Genomic DNA, 19,396 nt, shown 5'->3' on the forward strand with positions numbered 1-19,396 from the left:
AGGACTCTGTGCAGACCAGTCCATTTCAGGGATGTTATTGTCATGTAACCACTCCGTCACAGGCCTTTTTTTTTTGTGGTTTTAGGGCGCACAACTTCAATGGTCATTAGCACCCTGACTACTCTAAGAATGCACCGCGAGGCACAAGTTGACAACAACAACTAAAAGGGAAAACACGATAAAAGACAGACTGACAGGCATAGGATTAAAAAACATCATCATCAAATGTCCTTAGCGAGGTTTGTCAAATAGATAAAACGAAGAACACGAGCAGCTGCTCGTGGGTCATCCGCTAAAATGGCATCGAAAGTATTTGGCAGGTTAAGATCGAGGCGCAGTGTGTTAAGATCTGGACAGGACATTAATATGTGTCTAACCGTCAGCAAGTGCCCACATGGGCAGAACGGCGCCGGCGCAGCCGTCAGCAGATGGCGATGGCTGAACCGGCAGTGTCCAATTCTTAACCGGGCTAAAACGACCTCCTCCCGCCGAGAAGGGTGTGAGGAGGACGTCCAAGCCACGGGAAGAGGTTTTAAGGCCCGAAGCTTGTTGTCGGTAAGTGCAGCCCAATCGGCATGCCACAGCGATAAGATGCGCCGACAAATGACCCCGCTAAAATCGGACGAAGGGACACAACAAGAAGCTGTCCGAGGCTGGAAGACCGCAGCCTTGGCCGCGGTATCTGCAGCTTCGTTCCCAGGGATACCGACATGCCATCACAGGCTGTGCACTATCAACAGGTGCTCGATCATGTTGAAAGATGCAATCACCATCCCCAAATTGCTCTTCAATAGCGGAAAGCAAGAAGGTGCTTAAAACATCAATGTAGGCCTGTGCTGTGATAGTACCATGCAAAATAACAAGGGATGCAAGCCCCCTCCATGAAAAACACGAGCACACCATAACACCACTGCCTGTGAATTTTACTGTTGGCACTACGAATTTTACTGTTGGCACTACACACGCTGGCAGACGACGTTCACCGGGCATTTGCCATACCACACCCTCACCCTGCCATCAGATTGCCACATTGTGTACCATGATTTGTCACTCTGCACAACATTTTTCCACTGTTCAATCGTCCAATGTTTTCACTCCTTACACCAAGCAAGACATTGTTTGGCATTTACCAGCATGATGTGTGGCTTATGAGCAGCCCCTCGACCATGAAATCCAAGTTTTCTCAGCTCCTGCCTAACTATCATAGTACTTGCAGTGGATCCTGATGCAGTCTGGAATTCCTGTGTTGTGGTCTGGATAGATGTCTGCCTATTACACATTATAACCCTCTTCAACTGTCAGCGGTCTCTGTCAGTCAACAGAGATGAGGTCGGCCTGTACGCTTTTGTGCTGTACGTGTCCCTTCACATTTCCACTTAACTACAGCATTGGAAACAGTGGACCTAGGGATGTTTAAGAGTATGGAAGTCTCATATACAGACATATGACACAAGTGATACCCCCATCGCTTGACCACTTTCGAAGTCCGTGAGTTCCGCGGAATGTCCCATTCTGCTCTATTACAATGTCGAATGACTATTGAGGTTGCTAATATGGAGTGCCTGGCAGTAGGTGGCAGCACAATGCACATAATATGAAAAATGTATGTTTTTTTCGGAGGGGGGGGGGGGGTGTCCAGATACTTTTGATCACATGGTGTAAAGGAACTGGAAAAATTTCCGTCCATATGGAATGAAACTGTGAAAGACTTCTTAAATACAGAAGTATTAATTCAGCTGAAGTCAGATCAGTGCATATTTAAAGATGTAATTATAGAAATGTACATGGCTATACATGTTGATGAAGGAATCATATACTCTAAGAGAGAAGAAAAGAAGATGCACCGTGAGGAACTTATCCAAAAGGAACAAAAATTGGTAAGTGTGATTTACATGTGCAGACAAACAAATGATAACAGTTTCAGAAAAAGTGGATTACTCATTCAAGAAAAAGAGCTTTACAAATTGAGCAAGTCAATAATGCATTGGTCCACCTCTGGTCCTTATGCATGCAGTTATTCAATTTGGCATTGATTGACAGAGTTGTTGGATGTCCTCTTGAGGGATATCATGCTAAATTCTGCCGAATTGGAACATAAGATCAAAATCCTGAGCTGGTTGGAGAGCCATGTCCATAATGCTCCAAACATTCTCAGTTGGGGAGAAATCTGGCAACCTTGTTGTCCAAGATAGGGTTTGGCAAGCACAAAGACAAGCTGTAGAAACTCGCACCATGTTCTGAAATGTAAGCCGAGGATGGTTCATCATGAAGGGAAACAAAGCGGAGCATAGAGTATTGTCAACATACTAATGTGCTGTAAGGGTACCACAGATGACAATCAAAGGGGTCCTGCTACAAAAAGAAATGGCACACCAGGCATCACTCCTCGTTGTCGAGCCATGTGGTGAGCATCAGTCTGGGGCTCTCCAGACTGGAATCACATTGACTAGAGTAGAACTGTTTTCAGTGATGAGGCCTGCTTCAAACTGCACTCCCAATGACCAGCAAAGACATGTCTGAAGACACTCTGGGCAGCACAGTTCAACTCAACAGCACTGATGTTTCGCACTTGGTTGATTGGGTTGACAGAGGGCTGACAAGTTTGCTTGTGCTGTTGTTCTTGTGGGGAGCAAATTGTAGTGTGCTGTTTTAATGGTGTAGCAAATTGTCACATCTCCCACACCACACATGGGCATGAACAGTCACGTGTTCGCAAGCCAAATGACTGACACACCCTTAGCAGTGTCAAGTTTACCACCACTAAGGGTGGGTTGGTCGTTTGGTTTGCCAAATGTGCTAATTGTGAGTGGCAAAAGAAGAGAGAAGAAAAAGATGACTGCATGCCTGCCCCACCTCTGTACATTCAGTGCAGAGACACAGCATGGACATCACTGTATGACATCATTACTGGCTGGCTGCAAGCAAGAAGTGGGTGTTGCGTCCATAGACAACACCACCACTATTGAGCTGCAGGTGGCGAATATGGCTGACCACAGAGCACTCAAGAGCTCTGTGGCCACCCACAGTGTGAAGGAAAGACCACCAGCGAAGAAGACACCACCCAAACTGGAAGGGATGAACACACCATTCTACATAAGCAGAACAACACAGCAGTGTTGTCAATATCATTACTTTTGTCACTCACTCAGCACTGCCGGGCTGATTAATTCATGGAAACAGCATCGTTTTCTTGTTGACCATCTCCCGACAACAAGCATTGCCTAACCATTATCATCTTTGGCTTTAAAGATCCATTTGCTTGTCAAGAACTCTTTCCTTACTGCCTCCTCTGGACTCACCATCTTTCATGCTTCATTCTGTTCAAGTGATTTCTTTTCTTCTCCTATTACTTTTATCTAATTTTCTTTATCTGGGCCATGAATATACTCTCTATATGAAAGGGGTGTTGTTTATCTATCTTAATGTTTTAAAGATTTTTTCAAATTGGTTTTATCCCCAACATTGTAGTTTCTTAATTCTTCGTTGCATCCTCTTCCTTCTGGATTTTCTTCTCTTTCATTTTCTTGACCCTTAATTTCTTTTCCTTGATTGTTGTTACTTCACCAATAACAAGATTTTTCTACACAGTTTATTTTGTTACAAACTAATCAAATTCAACATCTTTCTTCTTTTGTTATCAAACAGTCTGTAGACATTTGGAGCACAACCAACAAAAATGTATGGATAGATTTTTTCATTGAGTTTCATCAAGTGGCCTAAATTTTTGGCAAATGCTCTTGATCCAAATGTTTTAAGCCATGACAGATCTGGTCTTCTCCTAAACTATTTTTCTGCAAAAGGTTTTCGATGGCACTGGGCCACAGTCATGCAATACTTTTTAAAAGTGCGAACTGCCATTTGACTGTGTATTATTATATTTATCTTTCATACTATCCAGATTTTGCCTTTTATGCTGTTATCAAGTACAATGCTAAATGTTATTAGACCATTATTAAGTCATATTTGTCAAGGCAGTCCAAAGTATGTTTGGAGTGCATTGACAAATATGATTCAATAATGGTCCAACAACCTTTAGCATTGTACTTGATAACAGCATAAAGACAAAATCTGGATAGTACAAAAAATAAATATAATAATACACAGTCAAATGGTTATTTACTCTTTAAAAACACTTTTCTGGAAGTTTAGCACTTTGATTGATAGTTAAGCTCCTACTGATGAAATATTTAGCTGTGAGCACTGCTTCTTCCAATAGCTCTTTCTTCAGTTTGCTACGGAAGATCATAGCTCCTACCTTGTCCATTGCCAGATTTAGTTTCTCTGCTTTCCTGTTGAGCTGAGGACTATAAACAGTATTATAGTCTAGCACAATTCCTTTTCCATCATACAATTCTTATACTAATGACTGGTGTATTCATCACCTTTATCATCTTATTTTAGTTACTTTCAGAATGAACTGATTTCCACTTTCAAACACACTTTTTCTTATGAATCTTGCAACCTCTGACTTACATCTTAAGAAATAGATTACACAAAAATGAGTAAAATCATCTTAAGACATGCATGTAGTTCTGCATCCATTAAATGTTGGGGGGATCTACCTCTCCACAGATATCAGTATGTATAATGTCCAATGCTCTTTCTCTCACAGAAAACAGTGGTCGTCCTCTTAGCTTTGGCATTACACAAGCTTCTAAAAATTATTCTGCTGGGCATAAACTATTTGGAACTCCAGTGTACATTCTGTTGATCACTGAAGTACAGCTTATGACTGGATTATTCTAATGCTGTTCTTGTTTTTCTCCGTCTGTCGGTAGTTATTGCATACCTGGTTTAATGCTCACTTCATACAATCCATTTCTTTGTTTTCATCATTTCAAAATGAGTGTTTTGTGCAGTCCAGCCACATTTATGTGACCACTGCCTATTCAGCATCCATGTGCAGTGACCACTCACAGGTGACAGGTGGCAGTACTAGCAGTGGAGAGTATGTAAAAACTTTTGGGGGTCATGGAAAACAGAGCAGCCATTGTCATAATGTGGAAGTGGAGTGATTTACCTGACATCCAAAAGGGTATTATCATTGGCTTTAGACCAAAGGTGCAAGCATTTCTGAAACGGTTAAGTTTGTAAACTGTTCACATGTTGCCATGGTAAAAGCATACCATGCATAGCAAAATGGCTCTACCCAAAACCTGTGCTGATGCAACTGTAGTGCACCACAGGCAATAGATGAGGGTGAACGCTAGCTGCGGAGATGTGTACGGGTGAACAGATGTACAACTGACCACCCAGATAAACCAGGGGGCTACCAATGGTGCCTCCTCAATCACTGTTCAGTGAACCACAGCTGGACATCCACTAAGTGGTGACATGCGGCCTTTCCAGATGAATCAAGTTTTATGCTCCATCAGACAAATGGTTGCGGGTACGTACGGTATGAATGTATGAAAGCAACAGCATGCAACAGTTGTTGGAAGGGTCCAGGCTGGAGGAGGAAGCATTATGGTCTGGGGAATGTTTTCATCATTCTGGAAGTTACACTGGAGCAACACAAGTACATATCTACTCTTGGGAACCATGTCCACCCTCCGTGCAGTTTACTTTTCTTTGGCATGGAGGTAGCTATCAGGAGAACAATGCAACAGCTTGGGAGTCTACGTGCATGGGTCAAAGAGCACCAGGATGAGTTTACTGTACTCCCTGGATTTGAATCCAACTGATAATCTGTTGCACCACCTCGATTGGGGTGCATGCACCATGGATCCTGAACCAAGAAATCTAGTGCAGCTGGAGTCAGCATGGCTCTACATCCTTGTTGGTACCTTCCAGAACCTCAGTGACTCTCTCCCTGCGTATCTCAGCAGTCTGCACTGCAAAAGGTGGTTATTCAGGATTTTGACAGGTGGTTGCATTAATGTGACTGGACAGTATACCTCTATAAATTTGAACAGAATTTTTATTAAACACAGCTGTGCAATATTTTTCTGTGACAGCATTCACAGACATCAGATTTCTACCCATTCAAGAACATACATAACATCCTTGAGAATACAGTTTTCATCCACAAATTTTCCTGTGGCTTCTACTTTCATGGATCCACCTTGTTTGACAACTTTCACAACTCTATCATAATCATTCACATTTGATTACTTGTACACTTCATTACGCACATCCTGAACATGTGCTATCACCAACTGTAACCAGTTCTTCTGTGTTGTTGTTTTCTTCTGAAATCTTTTCTTTATTGCGCTCACATGCAATAACACTGTACCTTCTTTCTTTTCCCTCTCAGTCATGTTCTCTCTCTTCAGGGGTGTCTTCTTTCTTGTTTTCTTCACTATCTGGATCTTCTTTGATGTCTTGCAATGTGAAAAATGATGTATCTGTGTTGTCCTTATTCTTGGAATGGACCTGAGAATAGCACCCTAGCCACCACCATCCCTGACTCTGTGGTAGGCTGGCAGCCAATGAACCCCCTTCTTGGACAACCAGGCTATTGTCAGCCAGATAATTTACCTGCAATATCAAGAAGAGTGGAAGGAGTGCAGAGTAAAACACATTTTAAAATTGAAGATAAGACGTTTGCAGTGTGCAGACAAGAGAACAGTTGGGTTCCTCTACCTGACAAAAGAAGCTGATGTGAATAATGATGCAGTTTGCTAAGGGAAACAATGCGTGCAGTGAATGCCTTATAGCAGCTGTGTGTGGTCTCCTGCAGAGAGGAGTGTGGGAAAAATGCACTGAAGTGAAAGGAGATTTTAACAGAGGAGGAGGCGGAGGTGACAAATGGACAGCACATAGCACATCCCTTCTTAACTGGCGTTATGGAGATTATCCGATGTAGGAATTCTAGCTGCAATATGGTCTGCATATGGTCCTCCTCTCTTACCACGAGAATTTCGAAATTGGGAGTGGTATAAAAATGTTTGACAATGATAGTGAACAATAATGTGATTGGCCAGAAGAAGAATATGAGCCAGCCAATTGAATGTATGGCCACACATAGTGATATAGCTTTGGAGGATGCAAAGATATTGCCTTGGGTGGACACTTGAAATCGAGACAGCAGCAGCGTTACTCCCTGATGGGCGTCTGAGTCGATCATCCAGCACTAGAAGTAGCCAAAGTCACACACCGCCCACTGCATATGCACTACCAGCCCCACTCGTTCTCTTCATGCTGCTATGAGACGTTGCTAACTGCCTGCAGTGCATCTTCCTCCATGCCGATAACAGCTTGATGACTGCTCAGTAAATGCACTACATCTCATCTAAGGCCACCTGCCAGTTCAGTTTGTCTCACAGCAACCACAGTTTAAACACCCTGGTAATGACCCTGAAAACATTGTTGCTGATAATGGGCAAATTATTATTTCCTTTCCTCAGGAATAAATGTAATTTGTAATAAACATAGTACAAAAGGATAATTTACTTCCATGAATAAATATTTATGGCTAATCTCCTTAAATTCTTCCTGCTGTAACTCGTAATCATTTACTCAATATGCTAATGCTGCACGCTCAAATACAATTTAAGATATTGTGCTTCATTTTTATTTAATATGAAAATTGTTACAGCCTTAAAATTTTGACCACCACATTCTTAATAACAGTCTTCTTCCATATGGTTTTTACTTTTGCAGTGAGGACAGGATTTGAAAGGTCTCATTTTTGGATCATGAATTTTATTTTTAAAGTAGCACTCTTCTTCTCTGTGATTATTTTTACAGCATATAGAACAGTGTTGTTTCTTTTTAGGCTTCTTGGAATCTCTTGCAGTATGTGCCCATCTACCACAACTGTTGCAAATTAGATCATTTCTTTTATTTTTTTAATGAACCTTAAATGTTGTGACCCTTTAATCATTCCTCCTCTCTTACTAGACTTGCAATTAGATTTTCTGTCATCTTCTCACCATTGGGTGATGAATCCCATGCTAGAGAAAAATGTTTGAATTCATCTGGCACAATAGACAATATCTTGGATATGAGCATTGTACGACATGAGACAATCCAGTTCAAATGCTGTAGTCTGCAATGCACTTATATTACTTGTCATGTCTCTAGTTTTATTGTATATAAAACTATAAAATTCTTGAAGCAAGTGCCAAATTCTTCGAGAAGAATTTCTTCTGTGTATTATTGTAAGCTTATCATACACATCCATGGCAGTTTCACAACCCAACAACCCATGTGGCTCTACCTTTTTTTCAGTTGTCCTAATATTTCACACTGCTGTCCCATTTCAGCTATTTCTTCTTTATTTCTACTGTTTTATGTTTCTCAAATGATTCAGTTCCATCCACAATGTTACATGGATCTTCCTTATAAGTAATATTCTAATTTTGATATCCCACATGCTGAAAATACTGCTGCCTTTGAGCATGTGTATATCATATAATTGATTTTCCTGAAACATTTTAAGGTGTTTTTTTTTTTCAGGATTTAATTGTTCTTAGAACAATTTTCAATATTTTTTATGATGTTCATGTACTTTGGTTTTATATTTTTTTAATTTTTTTTAAATGTTTTAGAGCTCTGGGCCTGTAACCTGTTGTGTTTTTACTTTTGCGTGTTACTTTATTATGAATATTATACAATACATGCTGATTTAACTATGTAGGTTATTTTACTGCCATCTTTGTGCAAAACAGACTCAGATGTACATTTTATTCACACTCTCAGATAACTCATATTCTGCTTCTTACTGCAGTAGCCAACCTTTAAGAACACATACAACAAATATTGTGTTTTATCAACTCTTCAACAATTTCAGCATGCTTCAACCATCAGGTTTCCTGTTGCTGATTACCTTTTGTTAACTACCGTCTCTGTGGCCGAGGTTGCTAACGCAAGCTTGTGTGGTGGTGCTTGTGCTGGAGGTAAGCCGGTTTGAATCCTGGTGGTGGAAAACATTTTCACTGCTGGTCTTTGGCTGGCAGGAGGAGGAGCGGTGATGGCATAAAGTTTCTGATCATCAAGACTTTGTGCCCATGTCCGGATATAAATACCAAACCTCTCCATAGTGTCTCATTAAATGAGGGCACCGGCTGCACGGTTTGAGGTGCCATGTCACAAATTGCACGGCCTCTCCTGCTGGAGGTACGAGTCTTCCCTTGGGCATGGGTGAGTGTATTGTTCGTAAGGTAAGTTAGCCATTTGGTCCCTCAGGAATTCATACACATTTGAACATTTTAAATGAGGGCATGTGACAATGTTGATAGTGATTTGTCCCTCAGATGGGAATGTTAAGTTCAGCGGTCCCCTTGGAGCTCATTAATAGGACTAGGCTATGTGCCAGCATTGGATTTCACTCTCCCCCTTCTCTCATCATCTCCAACACGAACATGACACTACACACTATACACACCCATTACAGTCACCTACACTTAACAGATACACAGATGGTTCTCATACTTCATGAGGGAAAGGTGCCTGCAGGCATGAAGGATAGGGAAAGACTATCCAATTTGGCTGCTGAACCTGTCTTTCTGAGGTCACCCAGCCATTCAGGCCGTACGGCTTTATTTTATCTTTAAGTAAAATGTCCACACTGCATTACTTGATAAATCTTAAAGATGCTATGCTTTTATCTGAAACTGAAATCATGCCACAACTGTACATGATAATTTTCATCCCACTCTGAATTCATTGCTGCTCATTTGAAATACTGGAAAAATAAGTATGATAAATTCTTGCTATGGTAGTCTTTACAATCTATTTATCTCCTGATCATTTCATGAGAACAAATTGTGCTGTAAAGCTGAAGTACTTAAAATCACTTTATTACTAGGAGTGGTATTAACTTAATACACTTATGACCACCTACCTAATAGCTGGTATGTCCACCTTTGGCACGGTAACAATGGGAATGCATCATGGCGTGGAAACAACGAGGCCTTGGTAGATTGCTGGGAGTTAGAATCACATTTCACACACAAGTCACTTAATTCCTGTAAATTCTGAGGAAGGGGGTGAAGAGCAATGATGCCACATTCAATTACACCCCAGATGTGTTCGATTGGGTTCAGATCTGGCAAGTTGGGAGGCAGCACATCAATTGGAACTCGCCATTGTTTTCCTTGAACCACTCCATCACACTCTTGGCCTTGTGACAAGGCACATTATCTTGTTGAAAAATGTCACTGCCATTGAGAAACATGATCATCATCATGAAGGGGTGTACATGGTCTGCAATCAGTGTACGATACACTGTGTATGATACTCCTTGGCTCTCTGAGGCCTTGCATGAGCTCCACTGGATCCATGACTGCCCATGAGAATGTTCCTCATAGCACAATGGAGCCACTGCCAGCTTATCTTCATTCTCCAGTACAGGGATCAAGGAGCTGTGCCTCTGGAAGGAGATGAATTCATGTCCTCCAATTGGCATGATGATGAAGGTATAGGGCTCATCAGACCATGCAACACTCTGCCATTGTGCCAATGTCCGGTAACAATGGTCACATGCCCATTTCCGTTGTAGTTGCCTATTTCGTGGTGTTAACATTGATCCAAACAATTACGTTTGTTATTGTCACTGTTGCATTTCGAAATCTTTCCTGTCATCTTATTTTCTCCTTCTGTTTTTGCAAGTAGTTTCACTTTGTATTCACCTTCTCCTCTTTACTGAATCTACCATACAATTTTATCCCACCTATATATACTCGATAATATGTAACCCACTTCCAAACCATAACCAAAAAAATTTTTTCCGCTTTCAACACTACCGCTGCTATAAAATCCACTGTTTCCAGTTCACAAACAGTTCCTTTCAGCTATTAAACAGCCATTTTGGCTAGTTCTAATAACTTTCGTCTTTTTTTCCATTTCCGTTTTTCCCACATCACTGATCTTTTTTAGCCGCTTCCCACAGGTTTTAACATCATTATTTCTTCATCAGACAATTGTTAGCCTCATTTTCACAATCTACCACCACAAAACCACTCCTTTTAAACATTTACACGCAGTTTTTTCGAAATTTTCCCGAATTGCTCCACCCTTTAACGTGTTTTGGCGGCAACACAACCACCTAACCTTTGTGCACATCGTTGTCTACCAACCCAAGTTCACCACAGGATCAACATAGCCCAGCTATAACCAACAACACTTTTTCGCCTTTTTTCACACCAGATCTCCAGTTGCTTTCCAGTTCACCTTTATCTCTCCCCATATATTTTTATTTTCATTTTCATTTCAGCCTCATGTTACACTTTCCACCTTCTAATACCATGTCACCCTCACACCATCCCCACAACGACCCCATTAAGTTTTATTTACATTCCCTCTGCAAACATGCCTTCGCCCTAGCCAGAGTACACTCTCATATTTTATTTTCTCAGGCTTGTCTGACATTTGGCATTACCCCCAAAGGCCTCACACTTAAAAGTTCCCATCTCTGGCTGTAACCCTTCTTTCCATCAGTCCCTATACCAGTTCCAAACCACGTAATCCTTCACCTACACATCAACTCAGCCAATGAACTCACCCGTCAACTCCTATCCTTAATAAAAGTCCTCAGTCTTTCCTCTCCCACATCCACACCAGCTGTTCAGAGCATCCTCCTACAGGCCAACCGCAACTTAGAACAGCATGCCACCCTCCACCTCAAAAAACTATCCAATCTCCTGGTTTCCCACCTCCAGAAAGGCAACTCAATCACCCTTCACAACCTTTCCAGCAAACCTCAACTTCCTCTCATTGCACACAGACCCAGTCTCTCCCATCTACTCAATCTCCCACTTCCAGCTCCACTCCCCCCAAAACCTCAAAATTCCAATCAACACAATCTGGAACCACAACACCCTAATTCAGTAGTTAACCTTTCTTCCAAACCTCTCTCCCAATCCGAAACCTCTGTTCTATCCAAAGGCCTCACCTTCAGCCCCACTGCCAGATTCAACCAAACAGCCCTTGTCAAAGATTTACTGTCCTACACCTGTACTCTCTGCTGGAAATATCACTTTACCAATGAAGAAAAATGATCCTAATCCTACTCCTAAAGATACAACTCCCCAAGACACTATCCAAATTGAACCCTGCCTGGAACAGTTCAGTCCTCTGTCACAGCGGGACCCACCTCCTCTTCCTCAAAATCACCCTCTCCAAACTTTCCAGAAATTTCTGACTTCCAGCCTTGCCTCTCAATCCTTCTTAAAAAAAAACCTTAATCCTACTCCCAACATCACCACTGCTGAAGCCCAGGCTATCCGTGATCTGAAGGCTGACCGATCCATCGTCATTCTTCCGGCGGACAAGGGTTCCACGACCGTGGTACTTGATCGTCGGGAGTATGTGGCTGAGGGACTGCGTCAGCTTCAGACAACACTACTTACAAACTTTGCCAAGGTAATCCCATTCCTGATGTCCAGGCAGAGCTTCAAGGAATCCTCAGAACCTTAGGCCCCCTACAAAACCTTTCACCTGACTCCATCAACCTCCTGACCCCACCAACACCCCGCACCCCTACCTTCTACCTAAAATTCACAAACCCAATCATCCCGGGCGTCCCATTGTAGCTGGTTACCAAGCCCCCACAGAACGTATCTCTGCCTACGTAGATCAACACCTTCAACCCATTACATGCAGTCTCCCATCCTTCATCAAAGACACCAACCACTTCCTCGAACGCCTGGAATCCTTACCCAGTCTGTTACCCCCAGAAACCATCCTTGTAACCATTGATGCCACTTCCTTATACACAAATATTCCGCACATCCAGGGCCTCGCTGCAATGGAGCACTTCCTTTCACGCCGATCACCTGCCACCCTACCTAAAACCTCTTTCCTCATTACCTTAGCCAGCTTCATCCTGACCCACAACTTCTTCACTTTCGAAGGCCAGACATACCAACAATTAAAGGGAACAGCCATGGGTACCAGGATGGCCCCCTCGTACGCCAACCTATTCATGGGTCGCATAGAGGAAGCCTTCTTGGTTACCCAGGCCTGCCAACCCAAAGTTTGGTACAGATTTATTGATGACATTTTCATGATCTGGACTCACAGTGAAGAAGAACTCCAGAATTTCCTCTCCAACCTCAACTCCTTTGGTTCCATCAGATTCACCTGGTCCTACTCCAAATCCCATGCCACTTTCCTTGACATTGACCTCCACCTGTCCAATGGCCAGCTTCACACGTCCGTCCACATCAAACCCACCAACAAGCAACAGTACCTCCATTATGACAGCTGCCACCCATTCCACATCAAACAGTCCCTTCCCTACAGCCTAGGTCTACGTGGCAAACAAATCTGCTCCAGTCCAGAATCCCTGAACCATTACACCAACAACCTGAAAACAGCTTTCGCATCCCGCAACTACCCTCCCGACCTAGTACAGAAGCAAATAACCAGAGCCACTTCCTCATCTCCTCAAACCCAGAACCTCCCACAGAAGAACCCCAAAAGTGCCCCACTTGTGACAGGATACTTTCCAGGACTGGATCAGACTCTGAATGTGGCTCTCCAGCAGGGATACGACTTCCTCAAATCCTGCCCTGAAATGAGATCCATCCTTCATGAAATCCTCCCCACTCCACCAAGAGTGTCTTTCCGCCGTCCACCTAACCTTCATAACCTCTTAGTTCATCCCTATGAAATCCCCAAACCACCTTCCCTACCCTCTGGCTCCTACCCTTGTAACCACCCCCGGTGTAAAACCTGTCCCATGCACCCTCCCACCACCACCTATTCCAGTCCTGTAACCCGGAAGGTGTACACGATCCAAGGCAGAGCCACGTGTGAAAGCACCCACGTGATCTACCAACTGACCTGCCTACACTGTGACGCATTCTATGTGGGAATGACCAGCAACAAACTGTCCATTCGCATGAATGGACACAGGCAGACAGTGTTTGTTGGTAATGAGGATCACCCTGTGGCTAAACATGCCTTGGTGCACAGCCAGCACATCTTGGCACAGTGTTACACCGTCCGGGTTATCTGGATACTTCCCACTAACACCAACCTGTCAGAACTCCGGAGATGGGAACTTGCCCTTCAGTATATCCTCTCTTCTCATTATCCGCCAGGCCTCACTCTCCACTAATTTCTAATTTCAATTTGCCGCCGCTCATACCTCACCTGTCTTTCAACATCCTTGCCTCTGTACTTCCGCCTCGACTGACAACTCTGTCCAAACTCTTTGCCTTTACAAATGTCTGCTTGTGTCTGTGTATGTGCGGATGGATATGTGTGTGTGTGTGTGTGTGTGTGTGTGTGTGTGTGTGTGTGTGCGCGCGCACACGAGTGTATACCTGTCCTTTTTTCCCCCTAAGGTAAGTCTTTCCGCTCCCGGGGTTGGAATGACTCCTTACCCTCTCCCTTAAAACCCACATCCTTTCGTCTTTCCCTCTCCTTCCCTCTTTCCTGACGAAGCAACCATTGGTTGCGAAAGCTTGAATTTTGTGTGTATGTTTGTGTTTGTTTGTGTGTCTATCGACCTGCCAGCACTTTCGTTTGGTAAGTCACATCATCTGTGTTTTTAGATATATTTTTCCCACGTGGAATGTTTCCCTCTATTATATATATATTTATTGATGTATATGGCTACTGTAAATTTGTACGTTTCTGATTCGAGAATAAATGCACATACAGGGAGGGAAAAATCGTTTCGAAAAATAGTAGGATGTTATCCAGCCCATTAAAGAACAAACAAAAATGTCTCAAGACTAATCAGTCTTATAGAACATTTCAGTTGAAGGTAATGTCAACCTTCTTCGAAAAATTACCAAGAAAGGCAAACACATGGATTTTTCTGAATCCAATGCTAGGGGAGTTCCAGTTAGATCACGTCACTATTTTTAAATGCAATTTTAAAGTAGCAAGAAACAGGGAATTTGATTCTGACCATTACCTGACTAAAATTAAACTGAAACTTCTCCCCAATAAAAAACAAAAGAGACAGCAAAAATCAATTAAATATAATACAAACAGGCTCAACATCAACAAAGAGCTAATAAAAAAAATTCAGATAGAAATTAAGTAACTAAATCAGGGAAATGAGAAGAAATATCGAAAGAAATCAACAGGGCAGAGAAAAATGTATTTGGAACAACAAAAATGAAGAAAAAAGTCTGGTGGAATGAAATATGTGAAGAAGCAGTTACACAAAGAACAAAACAGTGGAAGAAATGAAAATGTTCTGGGAAGCCTGAACACCTTGATCAATTTAGAATGTAAAGGAAAGAAACAGCAAGAATAAAAAAGATTGCTAAAAGATCTTTTGAGAAATGACAACTTCTTGACATACAAAACAATTTTGTAAAAAATAGCTCTGAATTTCTATCAGATGTTTAAAAGTCATTTAAAGGGCTACCAAGCTCCAAGTATTTGCTTCACAGATGAAAATGGTACAGTAGGCCTAAGCAACAGCGAGAATTGTGAAATACTAAGAAAGTACTTTGAAAAATTACTGAACAGAGAAGAACGAAACTGTAAGCTAGAATTTACAGATCTCCATGAAAATACAGAAGCGGATCCATCACCTACAGCTGAAGAAATTATAAAAAGCAATAAGTGCCCTGAAAAACAACAAAGCCAGTGGAGAAGATGCTATTACAGCTGAACTTATTAAATGATCTCAGCCAAAAATTATAACTAGCTTCAGCTCATGTTTGAAGAAATATGGGGAAACTGAAAAGATACCGGAAGACTGGAAAGTGGCTCTCATCCATCCCTTGCACAAGAAAGGTGATAAGCAAAATGTAAGTAACTACAGAGGTATATCTTAGTTGCCAGTGGGTTATATTACTACATAAGGTGGAGGCAATGCTTGATAGCCATTTGGGAGAATATCAGGGTGGATTTAAAAAGGGCAGATCTTGCCCAGAACGGATTTTCAACCTAAAGCCCATAATTCATCACAGACTTACAAACTCCAAAGATATAGTTGTAACATTTATAGATTTTAAAAAGGGATTTGACTCAGTTGATAGGGAAACACTAGATAAAGTGATCAGGGAATTTGGCATCAAATCTAAATTAGCAAACCTTATTCGTGAAACGCTCACAGACACCAAATCAAAAGCAAAGTTTTGGGGTGACGTATCGAAGGCGATTAACGTAAAAACAGCTGTAAGGCAAGGTGAAGGCCTGTCTCCACTCCTCTTTAACTGCATACTAGAGAAAATAGTAAGAGAATGGACACAAAAACTAAAAGAAGAGAAGCTATCACCAATCAGACTGAGAACTAAAAACAAAGGTATTAAAATCCACTGTTTAGCATTTGCAGATGATTTTGCAATTCTTTCTGAAAACCTAACAAATTCTGGCATACAAATCAATCTCTTAAAAGAAATAGCCAACAAAGCACGTTTAAGAATGTCTGCAGAAAAAATAAAATTTATGACAAATATAAAAAATGCTCTAGAATCCCTAGCAACAGATATTCGCCAGATAAAGAGCATAAGTAATTTGAATATTTGGGAGAAATTATCCAAGAAAATGGCTTAGAAAAATTCGCTGTAAAAGAAAGAGTACATAAAATGGAGAGAGCGTATGGAATACCTAGGAATGTCTACAACAAAAAGTGTCTGTCTAAAAATTTGAAGATATAGCACTACAACACAGTAGTAAAACCAGAATATCTTTACGCAACTGATTGGTTAGTACTGAACTACAAATTACACAAACTTGAAGTCCTAGAAAGAAAAATCATTCGAATAATACTTGGGCCACCAAAAACTACAGAGGTATGGGAATTAAGAAGCAATGAAGAAGTTTATTATAACATAGAAAACATAAATGAAACACTATGAAAGAGGTGACTGCTATTTTTTGGACACTTATACAGGATGACACAACAGGTTACCAAACAGATTTTTAAATATTCTTGGGACAAGAAGTCAACAATAGCCTGGATTCAAGTAGTTAGGAAAGATTTGGAAGGAAACAACATAAGTGAAAAAAGATGCTTCAGAAAGAGAGATATTCATGAGGAAAGTGTTACAAATGGAAGGATTCCAAGGCAAGAGGGAGAAGAAGACAGGGTCAAAATGGTCTGAGGAGAGAAAAAGGATACACAGTGAAAAGATGAAAGAATACTGGATGAAAAAGAAAGAACTACAAAGAAGGAAGTATTGAATCTGGTGCGTGGTCTTTAGATGACCTAAACAAAGAAAGAAGAATAGTGCAAGCCGCCTTTAAAAAACAGATATGTTTGTCGTGCTGATACAAATACCAAGACAGATTGATGTCATAGTTCCTAACTATGGAAATGTCTTTAACTTTGCTGAATGTGGCTGTGCAAGTAATGAACCATATTCAAAAGTTATAATAACTGCTGCAATTCTAATATGACATAGCGTCATAGGTTTCTACATGTCAGCAATCTACTGGCAGCAGTTTGGTTTGACAACGTACAACGAAGTGTAGAATGTTAATCATTTCACTCATATTCTTTTCTGTGAATGAGACAATGAAAGAAATTAATTTAAAGAGTTAATTCATTAGGTATGTAACGTACAGTGATGTCACAAACAAAACCCGTATCTAGTACTTAAATGCCATATTTAATGCCAAGGTATACGTTAAACAATCAATTGTCAATAATTTATTCAATTTCTCTTCCATTATTTCTCAGAGGGGGGGGGGGGGGGCCTTAATAAGGGTTACTTGTAAAAGCTCTTCTACTACATACATATACTTCTTTTTGACATCAATGAAGACTGTTTCTTTCTGTTGTAATTATATTGCAATAAATTGAGAAAAGTAATGATAGGATTAATTTTTTTCCTTATAAATTATAAAGATTAAATAAGAATTTTGGAATTGCGTATTTTCTTCAAGGTTTAACATGTTATTGGCAATGAGATTATTCTTAATGGACAATTATCCCATTTTGCCACAGATGAGGAAGGAAATTAGCCACTGAAATTTTTGGGGGACTATTTCAGCATTTATCTGAAGAGATTTAAGGAAACAGTGGGCAAAATAACACAGAATGGTCTCACAAGAACTTGAGTTAACTCCCCACAAAAGTAGATTCAGAGTTTTAACCACTGCACCACTTTGCTCAGCAGTTACATACTGGATGTAAAATATATATGTGATGGTAGAAACCTATACAAATTTTTTGAATATGTGACAGCATATTGTGCTTCAATAATTTTTGTTTGAAATGTGGTGTTTCAGTAATTTGTTTTAATGAAAAATTAATTGAAACTGATCAAAGTCTGAAAACTGTAAAAAAATAAGGAAACGAAATACAAACCAAGTATCATTTATTCAGCATTAAATATTGAAATATAGAGTCACATCTGTACAAATTACAAAATATATACACTAGCTAAGATAGATAAAATAGTTATACCCACTAAATGACAAAATTAAGGCATTGTCCACAATGATATGCTAATTGGGAATTCTTAGCTTTTAAGACCAAATGTTTTTTCACCAGAAGATAAACATAAGATAAAGGGTAAAAATAATGTATGAGTGGTAAAAAGGTTGGTATTTAACACCCGTGGGGAGAGAGACAAGAGGAAAAATTGTCTGTTTTCCGTTTCTCCCTCTTCCAGTTTCCAAAGGAGGAATCATTGGTGCAGAACATCAGATATTTACTTCTTATGTTTTGGCACTGTTATAACTACTGTCAATTTATATACTTAGTGAGTATTAACTTTTTATCTAATTACAGTTTTTCCACTCTGATCCATAAAACATACAGTAGTACATATTTTATGGAATTCTGAGGTAAACTTCACGCACGACATTCTATCATACATCCTCATTATCCAGTTCTTCTTTTTGCATTTTCTCAGCAAGTTTCTTTCTTTCTTCGGCTTGTTTCATTTTGCGGAGCACCAAGCTTTCAAAGTCTGAGCCAGTGACTTTCATGTGGCTCTGAAAGAAGATGTGTTAAATTATGTAAATAATCAAGTATAAGAGACTGGAACAAAGACAGCAAATCCATCATCAAACTGCCAAATTGAAACAGTAACAAATTGTAAACAGAAATATTTTACACTAAAAAACTGGATGTGATTCTGTTATAAATTTCAATACTTACAACAGTTTACCACAAAGATTACAAACAACATAGTACAAGCACTGTTAATATTTAACGGTAATAATTAGAGTATACATATTTTTATTTTTCGAGGCTATTTTGAGAATGTGGTAAAAGACAAACAGTTTGAAAGAGTACCAGAAATAATAATGTCCAACACACAAATAAGCCGACAGCGTAATATTCAACAAGCTGGTCGCATTTGGTTTGTGTTCTGGATTGGGAAGTAAGCATGTGTGCTTCCTTCCATGCCCTTTAAAAGCATATTAAATGAGCATATTCAGAGACAGACAGAGAATATAATATGGTCCTTACTACCCTTAGAAGTCTACCACCAGACAAATGAGCTGCTGTAACATCTGCTTAACTTTGAAGTCTTTGTTCTTCTGCAGGACTGTTAGAAACTGAACTTAAAGCACACAC

At 40.5% G+C, this 19,396-nt stretch overlaps 1 protein-coding gene across 1 annotated transcript in view; it reads right to left on the minus strand.

Moving 5' to 3' along the window:
- Positions 1 to 18,193: 18,193 nt before the first annotated feature.
- LOC126188171 (dnaJ homolog subfamily C member 17) overlaps positions 18,194 to 19,396 on the minus strand; it is a 46,999-nt gene continuing 45,796 nt past the window's right edge. The window contains exon 7 of the mRNA XM_049929686.1: positions 18,194 to 18,807. Coding sequence (XP_049785643.1) covers positions 18,682 to 18,807 — 126 coding nt within the window. The 3' untranslated portion in view covers positions 18,194 to 18,681. The remainder of the gene's footprint in view (positions 18,808 to 19,396) is intronic.

The sequence above is a fragment of the Schistocerca cancellata genome, chromosome 5 (assembly GCF_023864275.1).
Source record: "Schistocerca cancellata isolate TAMUIC-IGC-003103 chromosome 5, iqSchCanc2.1, whole genome shotgun sequence".
NCBI lineage: Eukaryota > Metazoa > Arthropoda > Insecta > Orthoptera > Acrididae > Schistocerca > Schistocerca cancellata.